Source organism: Stegodyphus dumicola, chromosome 1 (genome assembly GCF_044657685.1).
Source record: "Stegodyphus dumicola isolate Sdum_Otavi_A_Nest chromosome 1, ASM4465768v1".
Taxonomy (NCBI): domain Eukaryota; kingdom Metazoa; phylum Arthropoda; class Arachnida; order Araneae; family Eresidae; genus Stegodyphus; species Stegodyphus dumicola.
In genome coordinates this window covers 40,847,580-40,868,654 of record NC_140768.1, presented here as the reverse complement: position 1 = coordinate 40,868,654, position 21,075 = coordinate 40,847,580, and the positions used below count along the sequence as shown (strand labels likewise).

General features: G+C 34.6%; 1 protein-coding gene across 1 annotated transcript in view; it reads right to left on the bottom strand.

The window, feature by feature from the left end:
* The window catches only part of LOC118185228 (mitochondrial enolase superfamily member 1-like), a 101,235-nt gene extending 82,225 nt beyond the window's left edge, over positions 1 to 19,010 (bottom strand). The window contains exons 1-4 of the mRNA XM_035355056.2: positions 18,855 to 19,010; positions 15,117 to 15,219; positions 7,515 to 7,630; positions 1,318 to 1,431 (exon numbers count right to left, since the gene is read on the bottom strand). Of these exons, the coding sequence (XP_035210947.1) occupies positions 1,318 to 1,431; positions 7,515 to 7,630; positions 15,117 to 15,219; positions 18,855 to 18,935 (414 nt within the window). The 5' untranslated portion in view covers positions 18,936 to 19,010. The remainder of the gene's footprint in view (positions 1 to 1,317; positions 1,432 to 7,514; positions 7,631 to 15,116; positions 15,220 to 18,854) is intronic.
* Positions 19,011 to 21,075: the final 2,065 nt, after the last annotated feature.

Below are 21,075 nucleotides of genomic sequence, written 5' to 3'. Positions count from 1 at the left end.
CTGAATGCATCAGCACCTTCTTACATCGTTTAAACAACAGTCTTGAATGGAGTTTCGGTTATCATCGCTTTTTTGGTAATTGCACATTTTCGTATTCCCTTTCCTTACGCCCAGGAGACGAGATTCAGGGCTCCCATCAATGTAAACAGTAATTCTCAGAATATCGTCATCAATAAGAAGCTGAGATAATTGCAGATTCATGAGACATCAGAAGATGAAGCATAAGACTTATTTTTAGAAGAGCAGCGACGAAGAAATTCCAGCTAATTCTCCAGGAAAAAAAGCTCGTCGGGTAAACACGGCCCCAGCCCGCTTGCGCAGGTAAAGCAGCAGCAAGGCAAGCTGGCCCCAGTTCCTTACTATTTTATTCTCATTCCTGGAAGGTTTAGACAAATTTGAATTTTACTCTCGCGCAACCCTCGAAGAAATTTCGGTTCTCTGGCCACCTAAATTCTGCAAACAGAACAATAAAATTTAAAATTATACTTGACCAACCGGATGTATTTTCTTCTCCAAACCAATAGAAACAACACTGATGTAACAAATACTGTAGCCTTGGCACCTGCCAACTGCCTGCAGCAAAGAGTCACGTACGCGTGGAACAAAATTCGACACCTGTTCTCCTTAGAAGCAGCAAATCTTTTATTTCCCTTTCATTAATTAACTACCAGCACAACAAAAGCTTTGCCATCAGATCAAAAACAAATCCCACGCAGGACCTTAACTTCAAAATAACAATTTATTCTTCAAACTGAAGCTTTTCCCGTCTTCACAACAAAGCCGAACAAGATAACCTTAAATGCTCTTACTTTCATTCACAGCTTTCTAAGGAGTTCCTTCTGAAGACAATTACCAAGTAACTAATAATTTCCTGTTTTAATTACCAAAACAGATGTTCAGGAAAACATTCCTTGCTCTTCGTTAGAAAACTAAGAGGCCAAAATAATGTAAAGAAAGATTTTAACCCGCCAAAAAATAGGTTCTCACTATATTAGTCAACAACCAGTTTTAATTTAAGTAAAACCTTAATAACAGTTAATTAAAATATATTATCACAATTAAAATTTGGGAGACAATAGGTTTCAGATGCTAAAATATGTTACTTTTAATTAAATTAAAATTTTGTAAGACACGAAAAATCGATTTCATATACCGCAGCTCTTTCCATAAACTAAAACGTGGCTTAAATGAAAGAATTTAATTATAAAATTAATAATTCCGTTTACATGATCATCGAATTTATTAATAATGGAACTAAAAAATTCAGTTTTATATAATTTTATAACAATTAAGAAGGAATAAAAATATAATTTTTACCATGTCCGTGAGCAATTTCCAAAGAGGTTTGTTCTCCCTTCTTGCCCATAAATCCCAAAGGGCATTTATAATAGCCGCTGTAGCGAGATGTATTACACCTTTTTCAGGTCCTATCTGTAAAAACGAAAACCACAAATAAGATTCAAGCATAGAAAATTTCAAATTCCATGCATTCAATTTATTTACCCATTCAAGCATGAGTTAATTACATAAGAAACACATGCTTTGTACATGTCTTTCTGAAATAAAAGCTATCGATTAGAAATTTTCATCCAAAAATTTTCCTGAATATCTCTATTTCAAGAGGTAACTCGGAAAGTAGTTTTATTGTTGTTGCTCACCTGTCTGACGTATAGTCAGCTCAAGGCCACGAAATTCCTCGTGGCAAGGAAGGCAAGGTTACGTCTGTCGTTGGCAACAGCCCTGAGCACCATAAAGGTGACAGTACGATTTTAGCTCAGTTCTGCCCCCAATTTTCATGGAGAGCATCCACTCCTCTTCCCCTATCACCAACCTCTCGAGAAAACTTTCGGTTCACCGTATATTTATAGTGCGCCCAAGCCGCATGGACACTATACATTTACAAACATCCATGACTTCTCCGGGATTCGAACAGGAGAACTGCGCCACGGCAGTCAGCGACGATAACCACTGCACCGTTTTGGGTGGGTCAAAAGCAATTTTATCTTTATCGTTGGTGTGTGGTAAATAAAACTAAAACATTAATTCATAATTTTAGTAATTACATTTTTGGTTAGTTTTTAGCAAACTTCAATTGATAATTCTTTCGTTTATCATTGCCTTTTTCCATTAACCAAATTATAAAAAGTTGTTTAATTTCAGAATATGAGATATGCTTTAATTATTTCAGTTTGTAAAGAGCATATCTTTAGAATTTCCGATACACAGTTTCGCTGGAGATAAAAAGTTTTTTTTTTACCCCGGCCGTGGAATGTTGCCATTGCTGGCTTTTAAATCGTTGAGTTTGTTACTCAAAAATTCGTTAAAGTTTTACAAAATATGAAATCGATAATAAAACAAATTTCAAATTTGGTCTTCAACATGCCCATATTCGTAGGAAGATTACGTCATTCAAAATTCGCTGGTTCTATGTACCGTTGTTTTATCACAAAGTGAGAAATAGACATACATTTAAGCAGATTTTTCATTATTTAATTTCTTCAAATATAATGCGAGACTCTAACATTTGGTGGCAATAGTTTGAAAAGTGAAACGGACATTTATAGTGGTTCAACGCAAAATCGCAAAACGAAAACAATAGTCCGTCAGGAACAAAGCCCCTTTGGACTAATAATAATTCCAAGACATGTGCAATTCAACGGGTATTATTAGTGTCCCTGTTACTTAAAACTTAAATGCCTTAACATTTCGCTTATACTTCATCTTAATTTGCCAACTGTACTGAAAGGTTGCATTAACTGCATAAATTTTCCGATAAGTAATTAAATCTAGTGATTAAAATTGGTATTTTATTAATGATCTCACCAAGCAAATTTATTACTCCTCGCATATATAATTCCAAATACCTTTCTAAAGCAACAGTTTTATTTGCAAATAAAACTGTTGCTTTAGAAAATTTAGTATAATAATTACTTTCTGCATAGTGCGATATTTTTAGTTTTACGCCGGCATTTGTATTAGCTATGAAGAAAGTTAATCATTTTTCAGTGTCATAGTTATAATACTCATTTTCTATGTATATTATATACTAGTGGAAGTACCCGATGCCAGTTAAGTTAGATTCAGAGTAACGTGTCTAACAACAGAGAAACGATATCGCTATAATCCTTCTCTAATAATGATGCAAAAAAATACGCTTCATAGTCATACATTTCAACAGGAAAATAAACTAATTCTCTATCATTATATCAGCACCAATGACTCGCAATTTTTAATGATTTTTGTCTTTCTAATCAAATGATTGCAAAAGTTCAAGTTCCATCCAATATTTCACCTATATTCAATTATAGTGGCCACAGTGGTAATAAATGTGGCAAAAAATTTATCATAATTCACCATTCTTCTTTGCAAAACTTACAAATATTTTATTAAAAAACTCTACGATTTAAAAGCGAGCAGTAGCAAGACTTTTCGAAATCAAGCACTTTTATCTCTAACGCGAGATACTGTTGCCACTCGGAAAAATTAGTGCGAAAATGAGTGTTTTCAGAGTTTTTAATTAATAGCTCGGCTGATTAAAGTCGTCCGAAGCTGGGACTAGTCGAAATGGCTTTCCACGAATTTTTGGAATCCGGAATAATGTATTCAATGTTTGGCAATGCTATTTTTATTTCATTGTAAAACTTACGAATTTTTGATTAACAAACTCTACGATTTGAAAGCGAGCAGTGGCAACACTTTTCGAAATAAAGCAGATTTTTATCTCCAGCGTGCGAGACTGTTGCCACTCGGAAAAATGAGGGCGAAAATTAGCGTTTTCAGAGTTTTCAATTAATACCTCTAATTTTAGCTACTTTTATTTTTAGAAAAAAGTGGACCTACAAAAGAATTGTAGAAAGTATGGTGACGATATCTATAGTAATGGCTGAGTTAATCGCGAACAAACACACATAATTTCTTCTTTATATAATACATAATATACAATTATCATATTATGCATATATAATACAATCACTCGTAAATACAGTTATCGAAAACAGTGAGAATTACGAAAAAGATATCATAAGAACGCTTTCTCTAAATTATTTCAGGGAAGGGATGTACCAAAATGCCGAGTTCCGTAGAAAAAAGGAATATCTAAGGATTTTTAGTTGCAATTAAAAAGTAAATTTAGTTATCTAGAGTTTTTTCATCATTAAATACGAAACACAAATTCAAACGGAAGTCACTATCAAAGAGAGCGCAACATTTAGTTATGACATTAAAGGAAAACTATCTCGCTCTGCTCACTCAAATTTCTAAAGAAATTCAAAATGCCTCTACCTTTAGCATAACGAGATCAAATCCTCGTAACCAACCTCATTTAAAATATTATTGAAAAGCAGTGATTAAAAGAACTTTAAAAAATATTAAGAACATATTTAAAACATATTTATGATAAGGTAAAGCGCATTTTAAAAGCGAAGTACTTCTGTCGTACTTCCTAACTCAGTTTCCATCTAAGCAAATTAATAACGATTAACAATAATGACAGCGAATTTGAACTAATTAAAATATCATGTCTATCAAGATAATGTTAAATGTAAGCAATAATTATCTATAAATCTTACAAATCTAATCTTATAAATCTAAGCAATAATTATCACAAGAAAAAGTTTTCCTATCTAATTATTTCGTCTAATGAACTATCAAATTTATTTTAATTCAAAAATATTTTTTTAAAAATATTCTTTGTTCTTCTAATGACAAATACAATTAAATTGACAGAAAGAAAATATTAATTAATGGATTTTCAAACGCTGCATAAGAAATTCTGAAACTTCAAATATAATGTAATAATATTAATTTAACAATATATCATCAATAATTTACTTTAAACTAAACTCAGTGGCGTAACAGACCTAATGGACAAAGGCCTGCAGTGCCCGAAATCTGCTTTCTCGACCATGAGTCCCGGGGTGTGTAAGCATATGCCCTGAACAAGTGGTCAGTTTGTTCTATCGACCCAAGTGATGGAAATCAAGGGATGAAAGGCACGTCATCCTTGCCCAGCCCGGTAATCGAGCCCCGGACCTGTGGTGCTGCTGCGAAATGCGCTAGCCACTGCGCCACCGGGCCTCAATAATTTACTTTGCTGAAGTTAAAATTATGATAATAGAAATACTAAAAAAGAATAATTTCTAACTAATTCTTTAAAACTTCTAACAAAAGAAAGTAATTTTGAAATTATAAAAGCAAATGTAAGAAGAAAAAGAGACTTTGTCCCAGCCCGGTAATCGAGCCCCGGACCTGTGGTGCTGCTGCGAAATGCGCTAGCCACTGCGCCACCGGGCCTCAATAATTTACTTTGCTGAAGTTAAAATTATGATAATAGAAATACTAAAAAAGAATAATTTCTAACTAATTCTTTAAAACTTCTAACAAAAGAAAGTAATTTTGAAATTATAAAAGCAAATGTAAGAAGAAAAAGAGACTTTGTCTTTCCAAACAAATATCAAACTGAAACAATCGTTATTTGTTAATTCAATCCTTGTTAGCCCAAAAGAGACTTTAGTCCTAAAAGGGGTATTAGTCTCGAAACGGCATTTTCCGTTGCTCCACAATAAACGGCGTATCACTTTCGATTTGTTGCCACCAAATATTATCGCTGTGCATTATATTTAAAGAAGTTAAATAATGAATAATCTGCATAAATATATGTATGTTTCTCGCATTGTGATGAAACATGATATCTAGAGCCATCAAATTTTGAATAACGTACGTCTCAATCCGAATATGGGCATCTGGAAGACTAAATTTGGCATTTGGAATGTGCTTTATTTCATATTTTGTATTTTGTAAAGCATTTATGAGTTTTTCATTAAGAAACTCATCGATTTCAAAGCGAGCAATGGCAACACTGTACGGGGGGGGGAACATTTTTATCTCCAGAGCACGAGACTGTGAATCGGAAATTCTAAAGATATGCTGTTTTAAATATTTTGTGATATTGCTGCTGAATTGAATTTTATGATTTAAGTGAGAAGAACTTGATATTTAATAAATAAAGGTGACACACAAAACGTTATAAAAAAAACGCCCCTTGGGGTTTAATAATATAAAAATCTGAAGTGGTTTTTTTAGTCCAAAGGGATTTGAATCCCGAAGGACTATTAGTTTCGTTTTGGCATTTTGCGTCGGACGGATAAATGTCAGTTCACTTTTCAAACTGTTGCCATAAAATGTTAGAGTCCTGCATTATATTTGAAGAAATTAAATAATGAAAATCTGCGTAAATGTATGTATATTTCTCACATTGTCATAAAATAACGGTACATAGAGTCATCGAATTTTGAATAACGTAATCCTCCAACGAATATGAGCATGTGGAAGACCAAATTTGAAATTTGAAATTTGTTTTATGATCGATTTCCTATTTTTTAAAACTTTGACGAATTTTTGATTAACAAACTCAAGGATTTCAAAGCGAGCAATGGCGACGTTGTGCAGAAAAAACATTTTTATCTCCAGCGCGTGAGTCTCTGTATCGGAAATTCTAAAGATATGCTCGTTTTAAAACTATTTTGCGATATTGCTGTTGCACTGGATCTTATGGTTTAAGTGCGAGGAACATGATATTTAATAAAGAAAGGTAACACACAAAATGTTAAAAAACGCCCCTTTGGACGTAATTTAAAATCTGAAACATTTCAGAATTTTTTTTTTTTTTTTTTTTTTTTTTTTTTTTTATAGTCCAAAGGGATTTGAGTCCCGAAGGACTTTCGTTTTGGCATTTTGTGTCGGATAAATATTGGGTCACTCTTCAAACTGTTGCCACAAATTGTCCTACATTATATTTGAAGAAATTAAATAATGTATGTAATTGTGATAAAACGACGGTATCTAGAGCCATCAAATTGTGAATAACGTAATCATCCACTGAATATGGGCATCTGAAATCCCAAATTTGAAATCTGGAATTTGTTTTATTATCGATTTCATTATTTTGTAAAATTTGAACCAATTTTTGAGTAACAAACTCAACGCTTTAAAAGCAAGCAATGGCAACACTCTACGGGGAAAACAATTTTTTTTATCTCCAACGCCTCGAACTGTTTATCGGATACTCTAAAGATATGCTCATTTTAAAATTATTTTGTGACATTGCTGTTGAACTAAATTTTATAGTTTAAGTGCAAAGAACATGATATCATGATATTTAATATACGAGTATAAAAGTGACACGCAAAACGTTAAAAAAACGCCCCTTTGGACGTAATTTAAAATCTAAAACATTTCAGTTTTTTGGGGGGGGAGGAGGGAGGGAGGGGGAGATCATTATTTTTTCTTCTTAGTGAAGAAGAGGGAAGAAACAAATGTACACGGAAGGCAATGTAGATTACGCATGTCAGCATCTTTGAGTTCCTCTTGACAACAAGCATTGTGAATGTTTCAATAATCTCCTGATCAAAATCAAAATTCCCTACCCAGACAGAAACTGCTTATGCACTATAAAAAATATGCAAGATTTAAAAAAAACATTGAGTTTTAAGTATCTAAACAAAGATAAATTTTACCCATCTCAGCTGAGAATCACTTGTCAGTTCTCTCCAGAAATTAGCAAAGTTGTTGTAAATTGACATTAAATTCCGGCCAATAAATAATCGTGATAAAGCTTTCACAGCAGTTACGACTAAAAAGAAAAAAATATATTATTATTATTATTAAGTCAAAATATATATTGTTCTTTACTTTATAATATTGCTTAAAAATACAATTTTATCAAAAATATAATCACAGAAAAGAGGATTATATCTATTTCAAAAGACAAGAATGAATGTCCATTGTAATATAAATATATGTAACATCTCACTACACTTTAGTGTAATTCAGCAAAATATGAAATGCAACTCCAATTAAAACACTGCTTTTTAGTCCAAAGGGGCTTTGTCCTTGAAGGACTATTGTTTTCGTTTTGCGATTTTGCGTCGATTCACTACAAACGGCGAATCACTTTTCAAACTATTGCCACGAAGTATTATCGCCCTGTGTTATATTTAAAGAAATTAAATAATGAAAAATTTGCATAAATGCATGTATATTTCTCGCATTGTGATAAAACAACTCTACATAGGGCCATCGAATTTTGAATGACGTAATCCTCCTACGAATATGGACATGTGGAAGACCAAATTTGAAATTTTGAATTTGTTTTATTATCGATTTCATATTTTGTAAAACTTTAACGAATTTTTGATTAACAAACTGAAGGATTTCAAAGCGAGCAATGGGAACGTTGTACAGAAAAAAAACATTATCGCGTGAGTCTCTGTATCGGAAATTTTAAATATATGCTCATTTTAAAACTATTTGCCATATTGCTGTTGAACTGAATTTTACGGTTTAAGTGCGAAGAACGTAAAATTTAATAAATAAATATAACGCACAAAATGTTAAAAAAAGTCCCTTTGGACGTAATTTAAAATCTGAAACATTTGAGACATTTCAGATTTTTTTTTTTTTTTTTTTTTTTTTTTTTTAATCGATATACATTAAATCATTACTAACTGATTTTAGCACATTTTCAGATTATCTTCATACCCCAGAGAGCCATTTATGTACTGATACTCTGATAGTCTTGGATCTGAGAGTATACTACGTACGGTGTTTACGAAGTTTTAGGAACTGAACTCTAGTTCAATTCCTAGAGTATATGAAATGTTATCGGTCATAGACAAGGCTTGATAAATTTATGCAACTATCTTGTGTATGTTTAGTTCAATTAAACTGCGTAATTTAATTCAATTCAGTTGCGAACTGCGTCTGTATTTGACTACGTAGTTCTGTAGCACGTTTTTTTGCAACCACGAAAGCTGCGAAGAGCAGTCCTTTTCGTTTTGTGGAAAGAGTGTGTGAACCCTTCAGAAGCTGTTCAAAGTCTGCAAGGAGTATTCTGTTCCCACATTTCGGTTCCCAAATCTGTTTCCAGATGAAAAAGAAAAAATCTTAAAGGGCTTGGTCGATATGACAGTTTAACCCATTCCCTGCCATGATCGCCTACATTTCTATACATTGTGACATCATGTTGCACCTGGGTGGTCCCTGGGTGGTCATGCTTTCCTGAAGATTGCAACAAAGGGTAGAAATCTTAAACAAGTTTATTTTTCTTGCTCTCTCGTTACTTTTCACGAGAAAAATAATACGGTTATTTTCAAAGCACAAAAAAGTTACTTTGGGAACAATTATTTTTGTTGACTGAATTTCCCTTGATCACTGGTAAGTAATTAATGTATTTATATATTATTTATCCTGATACTGTAATTTGGATGGATACAATGAACCTAGGTATATCGATCCCCATTCGGGGATCATGGCTGATACTGACTGAAATTGTAAAAAAAAAAAAAAAAAATGTTTTTCTTTTTTTTCCAGGAAATGTCGCTTAAAAAATATCTTTCTTTAAAAGAAATTGTAAATTCTCATGGTTTTTTTGCATCTGACGATAATAGCCCCATAGATATTGTTGAAATTCCACCAGAGCGGGTTGATGAGATTTCAGATAATGAGGACATGGATGACAACTTAATTGATGATGAAGAACCACTTAATGTTCCCAGGTGTGTTGAAATTCACCGTGTGGCAGGATTTGAGGAAAATGTTTTAGTGAATGCAGCTGAATCTTCAGCAAATGAAGTAACAAAAGGTACCGGCTTACCACCTGCTAAAAAGAGAAAAGAAGTATTGACTTCCAATTGGAAAAAGAAGCAACCTAAGTACTCAAAACTATATGAAAATTCTGACGTTGTAGAGACAAGGCGAAATTATGTCATTAGAAAACTCAGGGGAAAATCCCCGGTAGAATGTTTTGAAATACTTTTTGATAATGAAACTGTCACCTATATTGTCCAGCAGTCTGTAATATACGCCAGACAGAAAAACAATCATCAATTTCAGCTTTCTAATAAGTGCCTAAAAACATTTATTGGAATACTTCTTTTCACTGGTTATCATTCACTTCCGCAAGAACAATTATATTGGTGTGAAGATGAAGACATGAATATTCTGTGTGTTAGAGCATGCATGAGTTGGAATAGGTATCTGGAAATTAAACGGTACCTACATATCAGTGACAACTCCGATTTAGAAAGGATTCCACTAGGTGAACGTGATAACCTCTTCAAGATTCGCCCATTGATTGACAAGCTGAATGACAAATTTCAACAATTTGGGGTGTTTTCTAAAAATCTGAGCATTGACGAACAAATGGTTCGTTACTATGGACATCACTACCTCAAACAATTTATACGTGTTAAGCCAGTGCGGTTTGGGTTCAAACAATGGGCTATCTGTTGTTCACAAACTGGATATTGTTATCAGACTCAAGTGTATGAAGGCAAATCAAAGAAATTAGATAATGAAAGCATCAGTGGACTCGGGACATATGTTGTCCTTCAGATGGTATCTATTCTTCAGACACCAAATGCTCATAAAGTTTACTTCGACAATTTTTTCACAAGATTTTCTCTGATGAAAAATTTGCAGGACATTGACGTTAGAGCAACAGGAACTGTTCGATTCAAGAGAATGAACAAATGTCCTATTGCAACAAAGAGATAAGGAAAAAAAGAACGCGGGCATATGACTACAGATTTGATTCCCGTAATGAAATTTTAGCTGTCACGTGGAATGACAACAGTTGTGTAAGGCTTCTGTCTAATCATGAAACTATCGAACCAATATCAGAGGTGAGATATCAGAGGCGATGGAGTAGAACAGAGAAGAAAGATATTCAAGTACCACAACCCAAACTAATATCAGAATATAACGAATACATGGGTGGAGTAGACAAGATGGATTGGAATGTTCAAAAATACAGAATCAGAATAAGGGGGAAAAATGGTATTTTCCTTTGCTTACTAATGCCATCGACGTAACACTGATTAACGCCCACTTACTGTATTGTATTTCAAATGATAAAATCCCATTGTAATGTATTTTAGGAGGATGGTTGCTAGAGGATATCTTGCTTTATCTTCAGAACTCTCAGATGCAAAAAAGGATGGAAGGAATTCTTTCACTAAAGCATCAATTAATCGTGTTCCTACTGTTATCAGAACATCTGGTAATCATTATATTGAACGGACTGAAAATGGTAAACAATGAAAATGTGCAGTGTGCAAAACAAATGCAAGAAAACAATATGGAAAATGTAATGTTGGATTACACGTAGACTGTTTTGAACGCTGGCATTAAAAGTAGATAGTATCAGCAATGATCCCCATTTGGTGATCGGACTTAAATTTAAAAATTCTGAAAAAAAATTGACGCATTTATGAGAAAAACATGTTTTTCTTATTATTTAGATGTAAACTAACAGAAATAAAATAAAAATTGATGAAATAAAAATTTGGCAGTTAATGGGTTAACCATTGCCATAAGTAGGCGGATTTAGGAGACACTACTTTGAGGACGGCTTAAGAAATTAGTTTTTCTTGTAATAAATGCATTCAACTAAATGGGTATTACGTTGAAAACCTGCATTGTAATACTGATGAAAATTGACGAAATAAAAAATTATACTTGAATTCATAGAACTTTGGAAACATTCCTCGTATATACGAACTGCCTTTCTAATTGTTATTTATCTGGTTAAGTAGCTTGACGGTCCATTTATTCCAGTTTCGAATATTCTTCAGGTTCTGCGAGGTTTGTTGAATGACCGCCTCCAAGGGATTTGAATTTTTAATGTTACAGTTTTTGATCTTATTGTAGCATAAATTAACTTTGCAGTATTCAGTGCCCTAGACTGTAATCTTCATGGGGGGAAAAGGGCAATGAAACTAAAAAATATGGTCTGTTTTCTGTCCGATATTAAAAATGGGAAGCTCTTTTACTGAACTGAATAGCAACTTTTCGTCTGAAAAAGAGGTTTTTTTAATATCTCTTTATTTAATTAACATAATCTTTCAAGAAGCAATATTTATAAATTATTTTTATCTTTTAGACTCTCTCAGGTCTTTTGTAGTTTTTTTCCAGCAGAGAAATTTCCAGTACCTTCCATTTCTCGAAATAACTGGAAGGCATATGCGGTTTCAATTACATATAAGGGCCGTATACTGTTCAGTTACATTGGTATTTAGCCCAAGTGCAGTTATAACTACAAGGACCGGAGCCAAACGTCGTCAAATGGTCACCATGTTTGGGGACTTTTGCTTATTTATCGCAAAATTTGGCGGCAAAAATTAGTCGCCAAAAACCATTGAAAGCCTGGCGATATCACGCCAATTCAGCCAGATAGTCATAAACCTTAAATAGACTTGCCCCTGTACTTTTATTTTTCCTGCAAAGTTGCGCATTGCTTGAGGCCATTCGTGTTACACTGCACAAAATTCGTAACATTACTTTTTAAAATTTTTCGTATAGCTATTAATGCTATATGAAATATGTACGAATATATGCTGCTTATATGTACGAATATATGCTGCTTATATATGTACGAATATTTGTGCTTTCATGCAATGTTTCCTTTCGTTATTCATAACGTTTTGTCTACTAAACAGAGATTTAAAATTTTTCTGATAACCAGTATTTCATCTTTTATCGTGACGTGCGGTTTATTTGAAAATGATCCAGTTCAGCATTTGAGAAAACTAAGTTGCCAAGCTTGTACAGTCATTAGGATTTTTGAAGCAGAAGAAATGAAGAACGTGCAATGCCCTCGCCGGTACAGGAAACTGGACCTCTCGAATAAGCACCGAGAGTGTAACTGCTGCACCACGAGGGCCTTCTGGAAGAAAGGACAAAATACCTTATATACTTTCCCTTTTAAAGGGCGACTGAGAAATAGGGTACTCATATCGCCAAATCTTGATGGTGATGAAATATTGTCCACTACCTTTTAGTTCGGGCGCCACTGTAGAGTCATTAGAATTTTTTGAAGCAGGAGAAGTGAAAAATATGCAATGCCCTCGCCGGGACTCGAACCTGGACATCTCAAATATGTGCCGAGTGCGCTACCGTTACACCGCGAAGACATGCTGGAAGAAGGAAGAAAATACCTTAGAAGCTAATGAAATTCGTTTTTGTGCTCATATATTTATTCATAATCTTATGCTGAATATCATAATACTATTAGTAAATTAACCGTTTACTCAATTTTCCTTAAAAAAAACTTTCATTCTTTAATAATAAACAAATTGTTTCAATGTAACAAGAAACAAAAGTCTAATAAAACCAATCTTTAAGCATACATTTTATGAAACGTTATTTCATTAAGTATAAGTTTCATAAGTAATATTTCATTAACAATTAATTAACTGGATAATTACGTAATTAATAATTTTTTTCATTAAGTATGTTAACTTTCCGCTCAGATTTTTCATGGTTTCAAATTTTTAAAAATGCGGTTTATTTTTACGCAAAACGCATTCCTTTAATCTGTATTACTCTGTGATTTCTTTTAACCCGATTTTCACATGACACATAGCAAATTAAACATTATCTGAGAGTCTTATTTGTAATCAAAAACTGCATTAAAATTCTATACTTTAACATGGGAAAAATTGTTGAACTGGTTGAAATACACTCATGTCCATAAATTAAGAATAATTCGGAATCACGCGGAAATCGAACTCTAAAATAAATATACACCTGTAAAATCACTACACACATCTTCAAGAATCATATGCAAATTTCAGGAAGTAACCAGATGACACCGATGGTACGTCACAATGACGAGAGTGTAAGAGAGTGATATATAAGGAATACAGGCAAAGAAGTAAAATTGTTCGCAGGCGCTTTATAAGCATTTCAGTGCAATACCCGAATAGTTATGACACAAAGGACGCATTTGGATGATTTTTTACGTGGTAGAATTATCGGTCGTCTAGAATAAGGGCGTACCCAACTGGAAGTATCAGACGAACTTGGAATTGCCCAGAGTGTCATCTCCAGGCTTTGGCAATGATTCCAAGATGATGGTAATGTGAGTAGACGTTACAGCACAGGTCGCCCCAGAGTTACAACGCCGAATGAGGACCAGTATTTGGCAGTTACTGCCAAAAGAAACAGGCGGAGCACAGCCTCAGACCTGTCTCGTCAGCTCTCTTCAGCCACTGGTACGACAATTTCAAGGCAGACCGTGTACAGACGCTTAGGACAGATTGGTCTATATGCTCGTAGACCTGTCAGATGCGTTCCACTTACTGCAACTCACTGTCGCCTGCGGTTAGCCTGGAGTAGGGAGCATGCATTGTGGACACCGCAACAGTGGGCTTGTGTGATGTTTTCCGACGTGTCCAGGTTTAGCTTATAGTCTGATTCTAGCCGGACTTTCATATAGAGAGCTCCAGATACCCGTTACCACCAAGAAAACATCACTGAACGACACCGTTACGGTGGTGCAGGAGTGCTCGTTTGGGGTGGAATTATTCTGGGTTTCAGAACTGACCTGCATGTTCAAATTGGAACCATGACAAGCCAAATCTATCGGGACGTCATTCTGAAACAACATGTACGTTTGTTTCGGGGCGCCATGGGTGCACAATTTGTGTTTATGGATGACAACGCCCGTCCTCACCGTGCAAACATCGCAAGCGAATGCCTTCAATCGGAGGATATCACCCGTATGGACTGGCCAGCGTTCTCACCGGACTTCAATCCAGTAGATCACGTGTGGGACATGCTTGGCCGACGAGTTGCAGCCCACCAACCTCCTCCTGCATGTCTATCGGAACTTCGGAGAGCATTGCTTTTTGAGTGGTGTAATATCCCCCAAGATCAGATCGATAATTTGATACTCAGCATGCTTAGGCGTTGTACGGACTGTATTGCATCGTATGGGAGACATACAATGTATTAACAATCATACCAACAATGTAATATTGGTTTTCTGTAAATAGGTGTTTTTTGTAATTTGCTCCAGGGAGAAAAAATCGCTAATTTTTTTAATAATATCAAACACATAGCATCTTTTTTTGATCTTTACCTTTTGTTTAATAAATAAGCTTTACAAATAAGTCAGATTTGTTTTGCTTCTAACTCTTCCTTTGCCTGATTTTGCATTATCCTTAATTTATGGACATGAGTGTAAAACATATTAAGCTGCACTGACAAATTCTGAATAGTCTGCATGAAATTTTAAAGAGCAAAAATAATAAACATTTTGAAAAACTACGAACCTACTTCTGTCCCCTTTCCAATGGTAAAAGTAAGTCCATATCCCTTCCAGCCGTCTGATGTTGAAAGAATCACATAGGCGCAAGAATAGTCAGGATCAACATGCTGAAACAAATAAAACTGATACATTTAGTATTCATTAGGTATAACAATATATTCAACGCACTGGTAAATACTAGCAATGAATAGTTATTTTTCGTGTGCTAAACAGTGAAAATGATTTTTTTATTATTCATAATCATTTATTAATATATACCTCTCGATAACATATATACATAGCTAAGGGAAGTAATTTTTTTGGTTCAAAAATTTCAGTGAATCTGCAGTGGATACGCACAAACCCCACAGTACTTTTACAATGATGTCTGACTATCTCTGTGTATGTCTGGATGTATGTGCGTGACAAGGGTGCCTGTGTAAGGCAGAAGTCCAGAGCAGCCTATGTTTCAGCAGATATGTTGAAAGAGTGCAAGAGACTTTTTACATAGTCCCAAAGAAATCGACGATTCGTGCTAATCGTGCACTTGGGATGCCTCGGTCTACCGTTTTGGATTGAGTTGAGCAAGCGTTGCATTTTAAGCCTTACAAATTGCAAAGCAAACAAGCACTGAGGCCTAGTGACGAATTGCAACGTGAAACCTACTGTTTTTTCATGTATGAGGCTGTGCAAGACGAACATTTTTGCAATGAACTCGTACTTAGTAATAAAGCTAGCTTTCATTTAAGTGGCAAAGTAAACTGCCATAATGTGCAAATCTGGGGATTGTGCCCATGCCTACACTGAATACGTAAAATAAAAGTCTTTTGTACTGTATCTTCATCAAAGGCTTATGGATCGTTCTTTCTTGCTGAAGAATCAGTGAATCGTATTACTTACCTCGATATGTTGTAAATTTGGCTTTTCCCTCAGCTGAAGGAAGATATGCAAAATTTCATTTTGCAACAAAATGGTGCAGCAATCCCCGTTGGCATATGGAGGATCGTAAATTTCTACACAGAGAACCACCGCACAACTGGATTTTTCGCCGTGCAGCCGATGATTTGATTCTACACAGCTACCCTCCTAAGTCACCTGACTTAACCCCATGTGACTTCTTCCTTTGGGAACATGTCAAAGATCTCGTGCTCATACCACCTTTGCCTACAGGTTTTCCCGAACTTAAACAAAGCATTTATGATGCTTTACAAGCAGTTAATAGTGAAATATTACACCATATTTGGCAAATAAATGGCATATCGCATTGATATTACACGGGTGACTAAATTAACTCAAATCGAAGACTTGTGAAAAAAGAATTCAACATTTTTTCTTTACAATGACATATTATTTAACTTTCTATTTGTAGTTATGGAAAACACTAAATTTTACAGTCGGATGATTCTTTCCTGATAATACTTTATTTCCTTGACAGTTAGAAAATTTACAAAGTAACTCATCTATTCGAGATAACATTGCCATGATAAAGTCCCTAGTAAGTATTGGTGCTGTCTAGGATTCTTCCATAGCTCTGCTGTCTGAAACCTGTCCATCAAATGGTCCTAAATGTGATGGGCTCCATTACGCGAAAGACTGAACCTAAGACCACTCTCAAATCGAACACTTGGGCCAGTGGTGGATATCTTCATGTGGTAAATTTCAAATACTATTTTAGATTGTCTGGAAGCAATAATCATAAGCCTTTATCTCCTCTACAACTAAAAATCAACAGTCCGAAGCTGCACTCCTCGTGCCGCGACTGATACTCCATCTCAAGCTCTATTTCTAAACGTAAATTTCAAACCTCTTTCTATAATCTAGTCTTTCAATGAAGAATTCCCTCTTCTTCCAGCAATCAGCTTCCAAAAACTGCACATCGAATAGAACAAGCATATTAATGGATGTCATCAAAACCTCCCGAGAAAGCCCTCGGCAGATTTTGTTTTTAAAAAACTTATTCCTCAAAGTATACAAACCTGCTTCAGATAAGGTTGAGACCTACACTTCATATGGTCATATGGTGTTCGTACGGATGCTGCAGATAAGAAAGTAATTTGATTCTAATGTAGTACCTGTTTATTGACATCATGGATTAACTATTCCTTTCCATTTATCTGATCTTAAGAAGGGAATGTCTAGCTACCGCCATGCTTGCTCTAGCTATTCCTTCTTAATATTTGCATTCATGAAAGGGTCACACTTGTTAATTATTTACGTTGTAACTTGGTTTGGTTTTACACTTATTAATTATTTACGTTGTAACTTGAATTTTGCCATTGCAATAATTTAATTTTTTAATATTTTATTTTTAGCCCAGAAGGGCTATTAATTTCGTTTTGGCATTTTTCGTTGATTCACTTTCTGCGTTGATTCACTTTTCAAACTGCTGCCACCAAATATTACAGCCCTGTATTATATTTAAAGAAATTAAATAATTAAGAATCAGCATAAATGTATGCATGTTTCTCGCATTGTCATAAAATAACGGTACCCAGCGCCATCAAATTTTGAATAATGTACGTTTCCACCCGAATGTGGACATATGGAAGCCCAAATTTGGAATTTCTTTTATTATCTATTTCATATTTTGTAAAGCATTTATGAGTTTTTGATTAAGAAACTCAACGATTTCAAAGCGAGCAATGGCAATAGTGTACAAAAAAAAAAAAAAAAAAAAAAAATTTTATCTCCAGCGCGCGAGACTGTGTATCGGAAATTCTAAAGACATACTAATTTTAAAATTATTTTGCGATATTGCTGTTGAATTTAATTTTATGGTTTAAGTGCAAAGAACATAATATTTAATAAATACCTGTAACACACAAAACTTTAAAAAAAAACGCCCCTTTGGACGTAATGTTTGTTGGCAAGCCGCTGACCACTAAAATTTCTTCTTTTCCATTGGTTGCCTTCACGTTATCACTAAGAACGTTTTTCGTGTATTTTATCGTTTACTTGCATGATTTTTTAAAACTTTAAACTTTTAATTTCAATTTTTCATCAACGAAGATTTCTCCTGGACCTTGATTATATGCAAAACCTCTGGATGATTTCGCAATTCCGAAATTTTTCAGCTTTAGCATTGGATACATGCAATACATACATTTGCTAATAAAAATAAATAAGGAGCTGGTGGACCTCTCAGAGAAACTTCGTACTACATATCTTTCATTAGTATAATCTTCACGAAATGCATAGCTGTACATTTGCAGAATCATGTTAACACGTTTTTGCAATTCCATACGAGTACAGTATATGCAGAAATGTGTTTGGAGATTTCAGAAATTGCTTATATTATATTATTTATAAATATCTCTTATTATGCAAAACGAGGAACTTAAGAATGTTTCACGGTGAGAAAATTAAAAGAGCTTTATTCGTATCCAAGATGAATATGAGCCTAAAATATTTTATACACATTCGAAGGTTTCACAAAAATAAAGTTTCGTGCGTGAAATTTTTAATATAAATGTTAATATTTTATTATTAAATTTGAATTCTAAAATTTTGTGGGTAAATAGATGATTTAATTTTTACCCTACATTAATTTCTAAAAATTGAATGCAATCAAGAGCAGCGACACCCAAGATATGTAAAACACTGAAATAATTTTATTATGAAAACTTATCACAGATATCTTATTCCTTCTATTTAAAAACAATAAAGAAAGTATTTGCATGTGTCTATTTGCATAAACCTCTTTCTCTCAACTGCTGCAGCGGAAAATCTATGTCATGAAAAAATAGGTTGGTTTACCACTCACCATTGCATCTGAACCATCGCTTGTCAGTGACGTGGGAAACCTCACGTCTTTCACTTCAAGTTCTGTTATTTTTGCTTCCATATTTCCGCCGTGTCGTTGGTCACGAATCCTGGAATCTCACGTAGGGCGTTTTTTTCCTTTTTTCATCAACAGTCCAAAGTTCCTTCACTTCACGTTTAGTGGCGCCATCTGCCAGCGGTTTTGTATATTTATCTTAGTCTGAGTTGATTTAAGAAGAATATTTTTAATATTTTCATCCTCTATCTCCCCCCAACCTTCTCTTAAAAAAAAAGTTTTGAAAAATGTTAGGGAAATAGAAACTGCGAAATAAGCATTCCTTATTTACATAGCCGTTTTAAATCTTTAATTTCCTTATTTTACATTGCGTTAGAAAACTACAATTGATTTGGTGCAAACTAATTATTTAACTGTACAGTTTAATAATAAAACACATCGAAGTTTATTAACAAAATATAAATTTATAGTTAATTAATCTCTAGACTTCTCTACCCCGCGTGACCACGAAAGTCCGCACTACAAATCCAACTCCCTCTCAGGATCAGGCGCAGAGGTTCAACCTCCGCTCTGGCCACTCAGAGGGGTGGCGCACCACCTGGAATTCACCAGACAGCACTGGTCGTTAATTTGCTATCTGCCATTCGACTGGGCGAGCCCGTCGCAGTGAGTCATTACCCAGCAAACCCGGCTACCAGAGCCGTACCGCTCAGGACATGCCAGACTTCGAGACCGGCCAATGAGTGACCTTTCCCGGGGCCTTCAGAACCACGAAGTTCATACATTTTAAACCCCGTGGCCGAGACTACATAGGTACAGATCCTAGCCAGCAACTTCGCAGAGTTCTCTACGTCGACCCCCGGGGGGGGTATAAACTTATAGTTATCGAACTTAAAAAAAGTTCATAAATCAATAATTCCAACACTTACGTTAGTTGTGAAGATAAACAGACAAATGAAGATTTTACTTGCCGTTGATTTTTAAGAAGCTTAGTATGGTTTATGGGAAAGCACTCGAGGGCTATCTCCCTAAGGGAAGGAATGCCTTCGTGGAGGACTTTCTAAAGGGAACTGACTCGTATACACATTACATATCGCGAAACCCACCAGGGTGCCCTGCAGTCAGCCCGTTCCCCGGGATTCCAGTCTTGAACCGAACTCCCAGTGTTCAGCGACTTTACCTCTCAGCCGTTGGTGGACCCTAATTTTTAATTAGAATTTCAGTGCTAAAATTAGTTGGAACTCTTGCATCAATCAACTTGGGGACTATTATGTTCTGCTTTGTTACAGTTCTTGATAAGAATGAAGATGTTAAAAACCCTCTGCAATCTGAATAAATCTTTAGAAATAAATAATTACTTAATTGGTGCAAGATTGGTAAAGTTATTAAATATCTTAACCCTTTTTAATGTAGCAACATTTTTACAAATGTAAGATTCAGTGGAAAAAAGACACGTGTCCTAAAACGACCTTTATGTAAAGATAAAAGAACTTTCTTCTTGCGTAGAAGTTATGTGTAAGTGGAAATACTCACACTTGCATCCAAATGGATATGAATATTACACGCATACTATATCAAATTCCATATTAAAAGTACAAGTAGTTGCTAATACATGCTGCTTGACTGATGTCTTGAGCTTTCCTAAGCTCATAACAATACATGGAATGAATATATTTCGGTTATTACTTATGGTTATGTGAAGCACTTTGAAAATTGCATTCGAAGTGCTGAGAATTCTCAGCATCGAATTGCTGAATTCGAAATTCGTACTCGGTTCCGTAGAATTCGCTTGCGAAATTCGTACTTGTTTCCTTAGAAACTAATTGTGCATATTAATTCCACACATAAAAATAAAGAAAATTTTTGCATTTAATTTAAGGCATAATGAATATAATATTTGAGAATATGAGAAATTTCCCGCAAAGATGAAAGCTGTTTTTTTATAAAATGTTTTCTTTTGCCGATATAAAGGAATACCCAGGAACTTTACTTTTTTTTTTTTTTTTTTTCTGAGAAAGATAAAATTTTACTGTGGTGTAAAATGGAAGAGAAAGCGAATTCGCCCTTCAAACTTTGACAAACTCTCTCAATTTATAATTCTACACGCAGACGAATTCTAATCGTTGGCTGTTTTAAAACGGAGTAAAATGATGAGCATTTAAATAAAAAATTTCTTTCTTTCTGTAGATTAAATTCAAAATTTAAT